Source organism: Bombina bombina, chromosome 7, assembly GCF_027579735.1.
Source record: "Bombina bombina isolate aBomBom1 chromosome 7, aBomBom1.pri, whole genome shotgun sequence".
In the NCBI taxonomy this organism is placed as follows: domain Eukaryota; kingdom Metazoa; phylum Chordata; class Amphibia; order Anura; family Bombinatoridae; genus Bombina; species Bombina bombina.
The window spans coordinates 452,884,010-452,898,831 of record NC_069505.1 but is presented as its reverse complement, the minus strand read 5'-3'; the positions used below and the strand labels follow the sequence as shown (position 1 = coordinate 452,898,831).

Here is a 14,822-nt window from a genome sequence, read left to right as displayed (position 1 = left end):
TCTGCTAAATCACTAGTATTAAAGGGACATAATACTCTTCTGCTAAATCACTAGTATTAAAGGGACATAATACTCATATGCTAAATCACTAGTATTAAAGGGACATAATACTCATATGCTAAATCACTAGTATTAAAGGGACATAATACTCCTGTTAAATCACTAGTATTAAAGGGACATAATACTCCTGTTAAATCACTAGTATTTAAGGGACATGATACTCTTCTGCTAAATAACTAGTATTAAAGGGGCATAATACTCATATGCTAAATCACTAGTATTAAAGGGACATAATACTCATATGCTAAATCACTAGTATTAAAGGGACATAATACTCCTGTTAAATCACTAGTATTAAAGGGACATAATAATCTTCTGCTAAATCACTAGTATTAAAGGGACATAATACTCTTCTGTTAAATCACTAGTATTAAAGTGACATAATACTCTTCTGCTAAATCACTAGTATTAAAGGGAAATATTACTCTTCTGCTAAATCACTAGTATTAAAGGGACATAATACTCTTCTGCTAAATCACTAGTATTAAAGGGACATAATACTCCTGTTAAATCACTAGTATTAAAGGGACATAATACTCATATGCTAAATCACTAGTATTAAAGGGACATAATACTCTTCTGCTAAATCACTAGTTTTAAAGGGACATAATACTCTTCTGCTAAATCACTAGTATTAAAGGGACATAATACTCATCTGATAAATCACCAGTATTAAAGGGGCATAATACTCATCTGATAAATCACTAGTATTAAAGGGACATAATTCTCATATGCTAAATCACTAGTATTAAAGGGACATAATACTCATCTGATAAATCACTAGTATTAGCATACTCTGTCTGCATTTATCGATGATGGACAGACATGATTCCCTACAGCGAATCATGTTTGGCCACTATTTAATAAATCGGCCCCATTGTCTCAACTCTGTACTCTCTATGCGATTATATGGCGATCAGCAGAGCGTGCAATGCCCTGTTATACCCGTTCCGGAGGTCATCCGCTTTTATCAAGCTGGTAATGTTCTGATCTACATGATTTACATCCTAGAACTGTGACACTTCCATGAAGGGACTACGATTCCTTTGCTTGGTGCGGTGAGTATGCTTGTTGGCGGTACACTACATTGACATTGTTTGCACAGAGGGACGGTGGAGTTTTTAAAGGGACCGCAGACTGATGGATGTCTGGTAATGATGCTTGGCCCTTTATGAAGCGTTGTTTTGGCTCCCGTTCCGAATTTGATGACTCTGGGCTTCTTCTGCATCACTTTGCCCTTTACATATGCTGCTTTGCTTTGAACTTTTACCGCAGTGCCCTGGATTACAGTTTCTGCCTTGTTACTTAGCGCTTACTAACATGCTTGACACTTGCTGCTGCATTATTCTAACTAACATAAGAGACCTCCGGAGTTGAAGTTTTCATCTTTGTTTGCTGTGTACAACAATCCCAAATATATTCTGCCCAGACGGGTCCTGTACTACAGAGTCTGGAGCAGCAGGGTGTTGTACATTGCCTTCTGGATTCAATACTATTAGGGTATCGCATGACTTTGTTCTTTAATGTATTTTTATCTGTGTGGGTTTTGTGTATTTTTGATGTTGCACATATTTTGTATCACTTATATGTATTGTACCTCGTCTTGCATTAATTCTTTTTATGACTTATTATGGGGGTTTTCATGTCTCATTCTTGGGAGGCAACCCAATAATTACCCAGAATGCTAAATTGATTTGTATATTTGCTAATAGTCAATAAATTAATATTTATGAAGAGTGCTGTATTCCCTTTCTTTATTAAGCTGTTTTTACTACAACACAGTTACTACCTGTTAAAGGTAAATATATACAGGAACAAAGTAACTAGAAACCTTTTTAAAATTGTATGATCTGAATCATGAAAGAAACATTTTGGGTTTAATGTCCCTTTAAATGTATAAACCTATTCTTCATATTACTTTATAAAGGTCCTCGGAACCACCAAGATGATTCCCCTACTTGTTGTAACTTCTAAATAGCTCATGTTCCCATTGACCTATTCAGATAATGTTACAGTTGTGAGGGTGAAACAACTCTATGTAAAAAAAGGAAGATATTTACCTCAGTTTCCTCAGCTCCCCAGAGTAAGTGCTCTAGTAACAGTTATACTTCAGCTGCTGTCCAGCTGCAAGTGAAAAAAAAAACAATAGCCAATCAGCATCAGCGGTGCTGAGGTCATGCAATGCTATGCTGTGATCTCATTTCACTAAAATCTTGTAAGATTTCATAGTAAACTCCCTTAAACTGAGTAGGGAAATAATGTCCTGGGTCTAGCATCCTGATTGGCTGTTTAAAATCCTTTTACAATGGGATGTGGCTACTGAGGATATTTTGAGGTAAATATCTTCTTTTTTCATTTTTTACATAGAGAGATTCAGGTGATATTTTCCAGTCAGCTTTATACAGCTGTGCTACATCACATTCAATTGCTTTAACATTTGTGTATCGTGTCCTTTTAACGTCCCTTTCACCCCTTTGCTGCTGAACCTTTTCACAACCCTCTGCTGAGCTGTTTTAAACTTGTAGATGCTGGAAGACATTTTTCAATAAGAAACCCACATACAATTATATATTGATTTCTATTCAGCAGACCCAGCAGATTCAAACTACAGGCGTACCTCAGAGATATTGCAGGTCTGGTTCCAGACCACAGCAATAAAGCAAATATAGCAATAAAGTAAGTCATACTAAGTCTCCCAGTGCATATAGCAGTAATATTTACACTATGATGTAGTCTATTAAGGGTGCAATAGCATTATGTCTAAAAAAATGTACATACCTAAATTAAAAAAGACTATTGCTAAAAATGCTAAACATCATCTGAGCCTTCAATGATGAAATCTTTTTGATGATGGTGTGTATATATGTAGATGCATGTGTATTTATGTGTATATCTGTGTTTATATGTGAATTTATGTGTATATATGTGTATTTATGTGTATATATGTGTTTATATGTGAATTTATGTGTTTATATGTGAATTTATGTGTTAATATGTGTATTTATGTGTTCATATGTGTATTTATGTGTTCATATGTGTATGTGTATTTATGTGTTTATATGTGTATTTGTGTTTTTATATGTGTTTATATGTGTATTTATGTGTTATATGTGTATTTATGTGTTAATATGTATACGTGTATTTATGTGTATATATGTGTATTTGTATGTGTATGTGTTAATATGTATATGTGTTTTTATGTGTATATATGTGTATTTATGTGTTAATATGTATATGTGTGTATTACCTGTCAAACTTGTAAAACTGAAAAGAAAACACCATATGGCTTATTAATGCCCATTCCAGTTTCAGACAGACCATGGAAACAAATCGGAATCGATTTCATCGTTGATTTACCTCCCTCTAAAACTCACACCACTATAATGGTAGTCGTTGATAGCTTTTCAAAAATGGCACATTTTATACCATTCCATAAGCTGCCAAGTTCAGCTGAAACTGCCACTCTCTTTATCGAACAAATAGTCAGGTTACATGGAGTACCATCCATTGTGATCTCAGATAGGGGTTCCCAATTCACTTCCAGATTCTGGAAAAGCCTATGTCTTTCCCTTGGTATCAAACACCAATATACAACATCATTCCACCCTCAAGCTAACGGACAAGTAGAAAGAATAAATCAATGGTTGGATGAATACCTACGTTGTTTCTGTTCCTATCAACAACATAACTGGATAACATTTCTACCATTTGCAGAATTTGCGTACAATAATCTAACTAATTCTTCAACTAAACTTACTCCGTTTTTCGCGAATTATGGATATCATCCTTCTTTCACTCAAGTTTCCTCTACTCCTTCAGATTCTCCCCTGGTGGATGAATTCAATAATTCACTACAGGATAATTTCAATTTTATTAAAGACAATATTATAAAGGCACAAAATTCACAGAAGTACTACTATGATTTAAGACGCCGGGAACCACCTCGCTATCAAATTGGAGACCAAGTTTGGTTATCAACCAAAAACTTAAGGATACAAGTACCCAGTAGGAAATTGACTCAAAAGTATTGTGGACCATTCACAATTGTGAAAGTTGTTAATCAGAATGCGGTTACACTTAAATTACCACCTTGTATGAAAATACACGCTACTTTTCATGTTTCCCTCCTTAAGCCTTATACTCCAACGAGATCTAAAGCACCTATACTCCCATCCTCACTCAGCATGCAAGACTCGGATGTGTATGAGGTTAAGGAACTCCTTGATTCACGTTATTCTAGAGGAATGTTACAATACCTTGTGAGGTGGAAGAATTATTCGGAAGAAGAAGATAATTGGGAGCCTGCTTCTAATATTTACGCACCTAGGTTGGTGGCACAATTTCACAGGAGATTTCCGGACCGTCCCAGGCCTCAAGCTGAGGATCAGCTTGCTTGAGGGGGGAGTCATGTCAGGAATTGTGGTTATGCTGTACCTTTAAGGAATTCAACCAATAGGATTCTTCCTCCTCTCATTTAAACACCTGCTCAGGTTACAAACGTTGCTTAGTATTTTGTTATTTTCACTAGTAACACTGAGCCTTGCTACAGCTGAAGTACTGCCTTCTCTCTGCATTTGTTTAACCTCTTGGTCTTTTGTGTTTGCAAATAGGAACTACAGTCACTGGAATCAATTCCTTTTATCTAGGAACTTTCTGTTTGCACATTCCTGCACAGCCAGTGACTGCAACTAAATATTCATCTACCTTATCAACACCCTCCAACTGCCTTCCTCCAGACTCACCATTGTCTACTTAACAAAGGTACTCTGCAGATGTACATATTTAATTTTACCTTATATTTCTTGTGAATTGCATAATATCAGTTTAAGCTCTCCACTCTGTCCTGTGACATCACAAGCTCTGCAAAGACTCATCTGTGCACACAGAACAGGAAGTCTCCTCCCCTCCAGATCAGATACCAACATTCAGAGACTCTAGTCACTGCTGTGAGCTTCACAAGAGATTCTGTGAGTACACAATGTTTTATTGAACAGACTTAGCATTTAAGAAACTGCTACTTAATTGTGGATTGCATAAAACATATAAGGTTGTCTAAACTGCTACTGAATTGTGGACTGCATAAAACATATAAGACTGTCTTACTTCTCATGCCTGATTAACTCACTCACTGCAGCTTTGCATAAAACATATAAGACTGTCTTACTTCTCTTGCCTGATTAACTCACTCACTGCAGCTTAACTGTTAAAGCAACTCTCAAGTATATTCTAAGGAAAAGACAAAGTAAATCCACCTTATTTTTATTTTTTCTTACTACTCAGTTAATTTATCTTTAAAGTTCCATCATCTATAAATAATAGATTGAATGGATACCAAAGTTATATCTTGTTTGTACATTCTCCATACCAAATTAACCTTTGCAAACTAAATGACACTATACTACTTGGTTTCACTTTGAAGCTAGTGTTACCATATCAATTAGTGTTACATTCAAATATTTCTAAATCTTACAATGTGTTTATATGTGTATATATGTGTATTTATGTGTTAATATGTATATGTGTTTATATGTGTATATATGTGTTAATATGTATATGTGTATTTATGTGTTTATATGTGTATTTATGTGTTTATATGTGTATATATGTGTATTTATGTGTATTTATGTGTTAATATGTATATGTGTATTTATGTGTTTATATGTGTATTTATGTGTTTATATGTGTTTATATGTGTATATATGTGTATTTATGTGTTTATATGTGTATTTATGTGTTTATATGTGTATTTATGTTGGAAACTTGAGCAATTCAATTTGTAAAAAAAAAAAAAAAAAGCTATATCTGAGAAGGACAATAAAGCGAAGCGCAAAAAAACGAGGTATGCCTGTATATAATTATTTTATCTATATCATGATATGTGAGAAATATACAACTAAACGGTGTGATTTTTTCTTTTTTTATTGAAATAAACAAGGTTGTAAACAATCATGTTTTTTTCACAACTCTATAATCCAAACATTTGTGGATCTATAATTGTATTAGGTAAACTTTCTAAAATAAGCAGAAATTTAGAATATCACATTTTTCTATAGAAAAAACAACAACTTTCTGTTATATTTCAACGCTATGCAATTTTTGCAGCCAGGGGACTATCCTAATCCAGACAAGAGCTTTTGGAGGCCTTTTGCAGATCTGATGTTAATGTTGGGTCTTACCCTGTACACCTGGTCAATTTAAATTGAAACACTGTCACATCAGTGATCACATGACTATGATGCCCTGAACAGTACCTACATTTCAACGAAGGGTTTATCAACACATAAATAAGGGCCTTTGGTTAATATTTATACAACATCTGCACATAGGGGCTCCATCTTATGAACCTTGACTCAAATAAATGTACATTTTTTATTTAGGACAGGTGAGGTGAGGTTAAGTTCTCATTTCCCTTATTTCCTTTAACATGAATTTTCTGATGCCTAATCAGAGTTGATTTCTGAGTAAAAGATTTCCCACAATGAGAACATGAAAATTCTTTCTCCCCAGAATGAATTTTCTTATGTCTAATAAGAACGGATTTCTTAAAAAAACATTTCCCACAGTGGTAACATGAAAATTCTTTCTCCCCTGAATGTATTTTCTGATGAGTGACAAGATTGTCTTTACGGTTAAAACATTTCCCACATATTGAACAGGAAAATTGCTTTTCTCCTGTATGAATTTTTTTATGGTTAATAAGAGATGATTTCAGAGTAAAACACGTCCCACAATCAGAACAGGTAAATGTTTTCTCTGTATGAATTTTCTGATGGTTCATAAGAGAGGATTTCAGAGTAAAACACGTCCCACATTCAGAACATGAAAATTCTTTCTCTCCTGTATGAATTTTCTGATGGTTAACAAGAGACGATTTCAGAGTAAAAAATGCCCTACAATCAGAACATGAAAAGGTTTTCTCTGCATGAATTTTCTGGTGGTTAACAAGAGACGATTTCAGAGTAAAACTTGCCGCACAATCAGAACATGAAAAGTTTTTATCTTCCGTATGATTTGTCTGATCACTAATAAGTGATGTCCAGGCAAAACAGTTCACAGGTTCAAAACATAAATTTCCTTCATACGTTCTTACAAGAAGATTTAAAGAAGCATCTGCACTCGGACTATGACTATTGGAGTTTGTAAATTCACCTGTGGAAAAGAAATACAATAGGAATAATGTTATTTATTAATGAACAACAGATGGTGTAGTATATCAAGAAATATATAAAATCTATTACAAAAAAAACAGAATTTATGCTTACCTGATAAATTACTTTCTCTTGTGATGTATCGAGTCCACGGATTCATCCTTTACTTGTGGGATATTCTCCTTCCCAACAGGAAGTGGCAAAGAGAGCACACAGCAGAGCTGTCCATATAGCTCCCCCTCTAGCTCCACCCCCCAGTCATTCGACCGAAGGTTAGGAAGAAAAAGGAGAAACCATAGGGTGCAGTGGTGACTGTAGTTTAAACAAAAAAAACTACCTGACTTAATAGCCAGGGCAGGCCGTGGACTCGATACATCACAAGAGAAAGTAATTTATCAGGTAAGCATAAATTCTGTTTTTTCTTGTAAGATGTATCGAGTCCACGGATTCATCCTTTACTTGTGGGATACCAATACCAAAGCTTTAGGACACGGATGAAGGGAGGGAACAAGACAGGTACCTTAAACGGAAGGCACCACTGTTTGTAAAACCTTTCTCCCAAAAATAGCCTCCGAAGAAGCAAAAGTATCGAATTTGTAAAATTTGGAAAAAGTATGCAGCGAAGACCAAGTCGCTGCCTTACAAATCTGTTCAACAGAAGCCTCATTTTTAAAAGCCCATGTGGAAGCCACTGCTCTGGTAGAATGAACAGTAATTGATTCGGGAGGCTGCTGGCCAGCAGTCTCATAGGCCAAACGGATGATGCTTTTCAGCCAAAAGGAAAGAGAGGTAGCAGTCGCCTTCTGACCTCTCCTTTTACCAGAATAGATAAACAATGAATTTGTTTGTCTGAAATCCTTAGTTGCTTGTAAATAGAACTTTAAAGCACGAACCACATCAAGATTGTGTAACAGACGTTCCTTCTTCAAAGAAGGATTAGGACACAGAGAAGGAACAACAATTTCCTGGTTAATATTCTTATTAGACACAACCTTAGGAAGAAAACCGGGTTTGGTACGCAAAACTACCTTATCTGTATGGAAAACCAGGTAAGGTGAATCACACTGTAAAGCAGATAACTCTGAAACTCTTCGAGCAGAAGAGATAGCTACCAAAAACAAAACTTTCCAAGATAAAAGCTTAATATCTATGGAATGTAAAGGTTCAAACGGAACCCCTTGCAGAACTGAAAGAACTAAATTCAGACTCCATGGCGGAGCCACAGGTCTATAAACAGGCTTGATTCTGACTAAAGCCTGACTAAACACTTGAACGTCTGGTACCTCTGCCAGACGTTTGTGTAAAAGAATAGACAAAGCAGATATCTGTCCTTTTAAGGAACTAGCTGATAATCCTTTCTCCAATCCTTCTTGGAGAAAGGACAATATCCTGGGAATCCTAATCTTACTCCATGAGTAACCCTTGGATTCGCACCAAAAAAGATATTTTCGCTAAATCTTATGGTAGATTTTCCTGGTGACAGGCTTTCTAGCCTGAATCAGGGTATCAATAACTGACTCAGAGAAACCACGCTTTGATAGAATTAGGCGTTCAATCTCCAAGCAGTGAGACGCAGAGAAATTAGATTTGGATGTTTGAAAGGACCTTGTATTAGAAGGTCCTGCCTCATTGGTAGTGTCCATGGTGGAACAGATGACATGTCCACTAGGTCTGCATACCAGGTCCTGCGTGGCCACGCAGGCACTATTAGAATCACCGAAGCCCTCTCCTGCTTGATTCTGGCAACCAGACGAGGGAGGAGAGGAAACGGTGGAAAAACATAGGCCAGATTGAAGGACCAAGGCGCTGCTAGAGCATCTATCAGCACCGCCTGGGGATCCCGGGATCTGGACCCGTAAAGAGGAAGCTTGGTGTTCTGACGGGACGCCATCAGATCCAATTCTGGAGTGCCCCATAGCTGAGTCAGCTGGGCAAATACCTCCGGGTGGAGTTCCCACTCCCCTGGGTGAAAAGTCTGACGACTTAGAAAATCCGCCTCCCAGTTTTCTACTCCTGGGATGTGAATTGCTGAGAGATGGCAAGAGTGATCCTCCGCCCACCTGATTATTTTTGTTACTTCCATCATTGCTAGGGAACTCCTTGTTCCCCCTTGATGATTGACGTAAGCTACAGTCGTGATGTTGTCCGACTGAAACCTGATGAATTTGTCCGCAGCTAGCTGAGGCCATGCCTGGAGCGCGTTGAATATCGGCCTCAGTTCCAGAATGTTTATCGGGAGAAGAGCTTCTTCCCGAGACCATAAGCCCTGAGCTTTCAGGGAGTCCCAGACTGCACCTCAGCCCAACAGACTGGCGTCGGTCGTTACAATGACCCACTCTGGTCTGCGGAAAACACATTCCCTGAGACAGGTGATCCTGAGACCACCACCATAGAAGAGAATCTCTGGTCCCCTGGTCCAGCTGTATTTGAGGAGACAAATCTGCATAATCCCCATTCCACTGTTTGAGCATGCATAGTTGCAGTGGTCTGAGGTGTATCCGTGCAAAAGGGACTATGTCCATTGCCGCTACCATTAGCCCGATTGTCTCCATGCACTGAGCTACAGATGGCCGAGGAATGGAATGAAGGGCTCGGCAAGTGGTTAAGAGTTTTAACTTTCTGACCTCCGTCAGAAATATTTTCATTTCTACCGAGTCTATTAGAGTTCCTAGGAAGGAAACTCTTGTGAGGGGGGACAGAGAACTCTTTTTGATGTTCACCTTCCACCCGTGAGACCTCAGAAAGGCCAATACAATTTCTGTGTGAGACTTGGCTCTTTGGAAAGTCGACGCTTGAATTAAGATGTCGTCTAGATAAGGCGCCACTGCTATGCCCCGCGGTCTTAGAACCGCCAGTAGGGACCCTAGCACCTTTGTGAAAATTCTGGGAGCAGTGGCCAACCTGAAAGGAAGAGCCACAAATTGGTAATGCTTGTCCAGAAAGGCGAACCTGAGAAACTGGTGATGATCTTTGTGGATAGGAATGTGCAGATACGCATCCTTTAGATCCACGGTAGTCATATATTGACCCTCCTGGATCATTGGCAAGATTGTCCGAATGGTCTCCATCTTGAAAGATGGGACTCTGAGGAATTTGTTTAGAATTTTGAGATCCAGGATTGGTCTGAAAGTTCCTTCTTTCTTGGGAACCACAAACAGGTTTGAGTAAAAACCCAGCCCTTGTTCAGCAATTGGAACTGGGTGGATCACACCCATTGTGTGTAGGTCTTCTACACAGCATAAGAACGCCTCTTTCTTTGTCTGGTCTGTAGACAGACGAGAAATGTGGAACCTTCCCCTTGGAGGGAAGTCCTTGAATTCTAGAAGATATCCCTGGGATACAATCTCTAAGGCCCAGGGATCGTGTACGTCTCTTGCCCAGGCCTGAGCAAAGAGAGAGACTCTGCCCCCTACTAGATCCGGTCCCGGATCTGGGGCTACCCCATCATGCTATCTTGGAGGCAGCTGCAGGCTTCTTGGCCTGTTTACCCTTGTTCCAGCCCTGGTAAGGTTTCCAGGCTGACCTGGGTTGCAAAGCGTTACCCTCTTGCTTTGTAGCAGGGGAGGATGAAGCGAGACCGCTCCTGAAATTCCGAAAGGAACGAAAATTATTTTGTTTGTTCTTTATCTTAAAGGACTTGTCCTGAGGGAGAGCATGGCCTTTTCCCCCAGTGATTTCTGAAATAATCTCTTTCAATTCAGGCCCGAAGAGGGTCTTTCCTTTGAAAGGGATGTTCAAGAGTTTGGATTTTGACGACACATCGGCCGACCAGGACTTTAGCCATAGCGCCCTGCGCGCTAAAATGGCGAAACCTGAATTCTTTGCCGCTAACTTAGCTAGTTGGAAAGCGGCATCTGTGATAAAAGAATTAGCCAGCTTAAGAGCCTTAATTCTGCCCATAATGTCCTCATATGAGGTCTCCGTCTGGAGCGCATCTTCCAGCGCCTTGAACCAGAAAGCAGCTGCAGTAGTTACAGGAACAATGCACGCAATAGGCTGGAGAAGAAAACCTTGTTGAACAAAAATTTTTTTAAGTAAACCCTCTAATTTTTTATCCATAGGGTCTTTAAAAGCACAACTGTCTTCAATTGGTATGGTTGTGCGTTTAGCAAGTGAAGAAACAGCCCCCTCCACCTTAGGGACCGTCTGCCACGAGTCCCGCATGGGGACAGATATGGGGAACATTTTCTTAAAAACAGGAGGGGGAACAAAGGGAATACCTGGTCTATCCCACTCCCTAGTAACAATATCCGCAATCCTCTTAGGGACCGGGAACACATCAGTGTAAACAGGAACTTCTAGATACTTGTCCATTTTACACAATTTCTCTGGAACCACCATAGGGTCGCAGTCATCCAGAGTAACTAATACCTCCCTGAGCAATAAGCGGAGGTGTTCTAGTTTAAATTTAAAAGCCAACGTATCTGAATCTGTCTGAGGAGAAACCTTTCCTGAATCGGAAATTTCTCCCTTAGACAGCACATCCCTCGCCCCCACTTCAGAGCGTTGTGAGGGTATATCTGATACGGCTACTAAAGCGTCAGAATGCTCAGAATCTGTTCTTAAAACAGAGCTATCACGCTTTGCAGGTAACACGGGCAGTTTAGATAAAAACACTGAGAGAGTATTATTCATAACTGCCGCCAAGTCCTGCAAGGTAAAAGAGTTAGACGCACTAGAGGTGCTAGGCGTCGCTTGAGCGGGCGTAACTGGTTGTGACACTTGGGGAGAGGTTGACGGGCTAACCTCGTTACCTTCTGTCTGAGAATCATCTTGGGCCACATTTTTAAGTGCAACAATATGTTCTTTAAAGTGTATAGACATATCAGTACAAGTGGGACACATTCTGAGGGGGGGTTCCACCATGGCTTCTAAACACATTGAACAAGGATTTTCCTTGGTGTCAGACATGTTTAACAGACTAGTATTAAAACAAACAGGCTTGGAAATCACTTTAATCAAGTAAAAACACACTTTGAAAAAAACGTTACTGTGCCTTTAAGAGATAAAAAAGGTACACAATTTTGCAAAACAGTGAAAAAATGCAGCAAAGTTTTCGAAATGTTTACAGTATGTACTTAAAGCATTAGTAAGATTGCATCACTAGCAATAAAAACGATTAACCCCTTAATGCCAAAACCGGATCGACAGTAAGCCGAAAAACCGGTTAAAAAACGGTCAGCACCCTGCCACAGCTCTGCTGTGGCCCTACCTGCCCTTAGGAACCAGATTTGTGGGGAAAAAAACTTCTTATAGGCCCTCAAACTGCAGCGGGACCCTCCATGTGAAGCAGCCTGAACTTCTAGTCAAAATTAACTGCGCATCTGAGGCGCAAAATTAGGCCCCTCCCACCTCACTACGGTGCTTTTGAAGCCTAAAGAAACACTCCCAAGTGTTTGAATAATAGCCATGTGGGTAACAACCCCTGAAAGAAACCCAAAGTAACCCTCAAAGTGTCTCAAACAAACGAAATTTTCAATAAAAATCGTTTGCCATGAAAATAGTGTCAACCAGCATAAACTAGCCCTGTTATGTAAGCTTAAAATTCCATACTTAGTTTCTGAATACAGCTTACCCTTCCCTCATGGGGATATTATCAGTCCTTTCTAGCATTATCACAGTCTTGTCTAGAAATAAATGACTGAACATACCTTTTTGCAGCCTAACCTGCAAACCATTCCCCCCAACTGAAGTTTTCTTGTACTCCTCAGTCCTTTGTGGGAACAGCAGTGGATTTTAGTTACAACATGCTAAAATCATCTTCCTCCCTGCAGAAATCTTCATCTCCTTTCTGCTAGAGAGTAAATAGTACACACCGGCACCATTTAAAATAACAAACTTTTGCTTGTAGAAAATAAAAACTACATTTCTAACACCACATTCACTTTACCCTTCCGATTGCTTAGAGCCGGCAAAGAGAATGACTGGGGGGTGGAGCTAGAGGGGGAGCTATATGGACAGCTCTGCTGTGTGCTCTCTTTGCCACTTCCTGTTGGGAAGGAGAATATCCCACAAGTAAAGGATGAATCCGTGGACTCAATACATCTTACAAGAGAAAATAATCTCACTTTAACAGGTATCAACAACATCTTCTGGGATCATTAACTGTATTACTTAGGCAATTCTGTTATACCACATAGATAAGAATTGTTTAGCTAGAACGCCTTAAACTGACCCCAATATTGGTAACAAACCAAACAAAAAAACAACAACCCCAAAATCGTATGAACTGTCGAAATAACATCAAATCACCACAGTTACATTTGAAAGGGTAAGAGCATTTACATCATAGGCACACTTACACTTGCATGTGCCCTGCTTCCCTCAGACATGTCACACACACACACATACACTCACCTGTGCCCTGTGTACCACAGACGTGTTATGCACGTACACTTATCTGTGCCCTGCATCCCCCAAAAGACACACGTACACATCCCTCAGATACACGTACACTTACATGTACCCTGCTTCCATTAGACGTCACACACGCACACATCCCTCAGACATATCACACACATACACTTACCTGTGCCCTGTGTACCACAGACGTTTTATGCACGTACACTTATATGTGCCCTGCATCCACCAGACAAATGACACACGTACACATCCCTCAGATACACACACACGTACAATTACATGTGCCCTGCTTCCATTAGACGTCCCACACACGCACACATCCCTCAGACATGTCACACTTACACTCACTTGTACCCTGTATCCCTCAGACACATCACACACATACACTCACTTGTACCCTGTATCCCTCAGACACATCACACACATACACTCACATGTACCATGTATCCCTCAGACACTTCACACACATACACTCACCTGTACCCTGTATCCCTCAGACACATCACACACATACACTCACCTGTACCCTGTATCCCTCAGACACATCACACACATATACACTCATCTGTACCCTGTATCCCTCAGACACATCACACACATATACACTCACCTGTACCCTGTATCCCTCAGACACATCACAGACATATACACTCATCTGTACCCTGTATCCCTCAGACACATCACACACATATACACTAATCTGTACCCTGTATCCCTCAGACACATCACACACATACACTCACCTGTACCCTGTATCCCTCAGGCATATCACACACATACACTCACCTGTACCCTGTATCCCTCAGGCACATCACACACTTACACTCACCTGTACCCTGTATCCTCAGACACATCACACACATACACTCACCTGTACCCTGTATCCCTCAGACACATCACACACATACACTCACCTGTACCCTGTATCCCTCAGACACATCACACACATATACACTCATCTGTACCCTGTATCCCTCAGACACATCACACACATACACTCACCTGTACCCTATATCCTTCAGACACATCACACACATACACTCACCTGTACCCTATATCCTTCAGACACATCACACACATACACTCGCCTGTACCCTGTATCCCTCAGATACATCAAACACGTACACTCATCTGTACCCTGTATCACTCAGACACATCACAAACATAAATTCACCTGTACCCCTCATCCCTCAGACACATCACACACATACACTCACCTATACCCTGTATCCCTCAGACACATCACACACA

At 39.7% G+C, this 14,822-nt stretch overlaps 1 protein-coding gene across 2 annotated transcripts in view; it reads right to left on the bottom strand.

Moving 5' to 3' along the window:
• Positions 1-5,963: 5,963 nt before the first annotated feature.
• Positions 5,964-14,822, bottom strand: part of LOC128666691 (gastrula zinc finger protein XlCGF57.1) — a 207,797-nt gene continuing 198,938 nt past the window's right edge. For both annotated transcript variants that reach the window (XM_053721426.1, XM_053721427.1), the window contains exon 12: positions 5,964-7,209. In XM_053721426.1, coding sequence (XP_053577401.1) covers positions 6,434-7,209 — 776 coding nt within the window. In that variant the 3' untranslated portion in view covers positions 5,964-6,433. The remainder of the gene's footprint in view (positions 7,210-14,822) is intronic.